Source organism: Apaloderma vittatum, unplaced genomic scaffold, assembly GCF_000703405.1.
Source record: "Apaloderma vittatum isolate BGI_N311 unplaced genomic scaffold, ASM70340v1 scaffold12918, whole genome shotgun sequence".
Classification (NCBI taxonomy): domain Eukaryota; kingdom Metazoa; phylum Chordata; class Aves; order Trogoniformes; family Trogonidae; genus Apaloderma; species Apaloderma vittatum.
This window is the reverse complement of record NW_009732531.1, coordinates 23516-24892: the sequence shown is the minus strand read 5'-3', so window position 1 is coordinate 24892 and position 1377 is coordinate 23516. Positions and strand designations below refer to the sequence as shown.

The 1377-nt window shown below is 53.6% G+C and overlaps 1 protein-coding gene across 1 annotated transcript in view; it reads left to right on the top strand.

The window, feature by feature from the left end:
- VAV2 (vav 2 guanine nucleotide exchange factor) overlaps positions 1-1377 on the top strand; it is a gene marked incomplete at its 5' end in the record, with an annotated part of 97605 nt that overhangs the window by 80285 nt on the left and 15943 nt on the right. The window contains one exon of the mRNA XM_009875565.1: positions 12-111. Within this exon, the coding sequence (XP_009873867.1) occupies positions 12-111 (100 nt within the window). The remainder of the gene's footprint in view (positions 1-11; positions 112-1377) is intronic.

The following is a 1377-nucleotide window of genomic DNA, read 5'->3' as shown; positions in this document are numbered from 1 at the left end:
CCGGCGAACAGCCTGCTGATTAACGGCAGGGACTCCAGCCACATGGAGTACGCCCAGAACACCCTGAACCACCTCCTCGCCAACCGGGAAGACGTCAGGCAGAAGGTGGAGGTGAGCGGGCAGGGGACGTGGGGGCCGAGCACTGCCCACCCCCCTCATCGCTGATTTTGGAAAGGTGGAATGTTTCATGAGTGGGGAGGGGCGTGGGGTTGAGCCTGTGGTGCCCAGCGAGGGGACGGCACTCGGGGTTATCTTGCCCTGGTCCCCTGCTTGCCCCTGCACCTCACCTCCAAACACACTCTTTGTCCTTCCTCTCCTGAGTTTATCCGGGTTAAAACGAGCCGGGTGACTTGATTCGTGTGGGACTGGCTGTGGACGGTGCCTCTTCGGGTCGTACAGGAAAGCACAAAGGCACCGAGTATCCCCGAGCTGGGAGCATCCCCCAGCCAGGAGTGTCCCCGAGCCGGGAGCATCCCTGAGCTGGGAGCCACGTGGCTTTCCAAGGTCAGACGCAGCACTGAGAACAGTTGAGGCGAACCCAAGTCCCCAGGAGAATGCCCAGATTACTCTTCTGTCCTCCTTCCCCAGCGTAAAGGCTTAGTGTAAATAGGGGCTGATCCAGATATTAAGTAAATCAAAGGAGCCCCAGAAGGGACACATTGTTTGAGCTGCTGTTTTTACCCAGCTTTAATTCCTGCTTTGGTCTTGATGCTAATCTGAATTTGCTGGGCTGTCTGTACATGTTACCGTGTTTTCTGCAAACTCTCTTTGATTTTCCAGGCAATAAGTAGTAACCTAATTCAAGGAGAAAACCGTATTTAATATTTTTTTAAGACATGTTCTCTGGATCTTGCTTCAAGCCGGTGGCTGCAGCACCCAGCTGCTCCCGTGCTTTTCCTTTCTCTCCCTCCCGGCAGCTCCATTCATCTTCCTAGGGGGGCACGCAGGGGGTCGCAGCCAAGTCACGTAGCAAAATGAGTCTGGGCGAAGGTAACAGTCGCAAAACTTCCTGCGATCACATTAGCTCATCTTAATGACTTAATATGAGTCAGTGAAGCCACAGCATCTGGCTGTGTGCTTGTCCCAGCTCCTCGCACATGAAACGCGTTAGTTCAAACCTTGGAGGAGGAGAGTTAAGCTAACGTGTTTCATTTGACATTTCCCGAGGCCTGGGAGCGTTCGTGTGCTCCCCTAATGAGCGGGAACTCATTAAGCTGGAGTAGCTCAGTTGCATGAGAACGTCTGTATTTTAGGGTCCAGCCCCTGTGTTTTATTCCTTGACAACCTCCCCAGTGAGAGCCCTGGCATGGGCCACGAGCCATTTGTCATCAGAACTGAGTTACAGAAGCAAAATGTATCAGCCACGGGACACTGGAG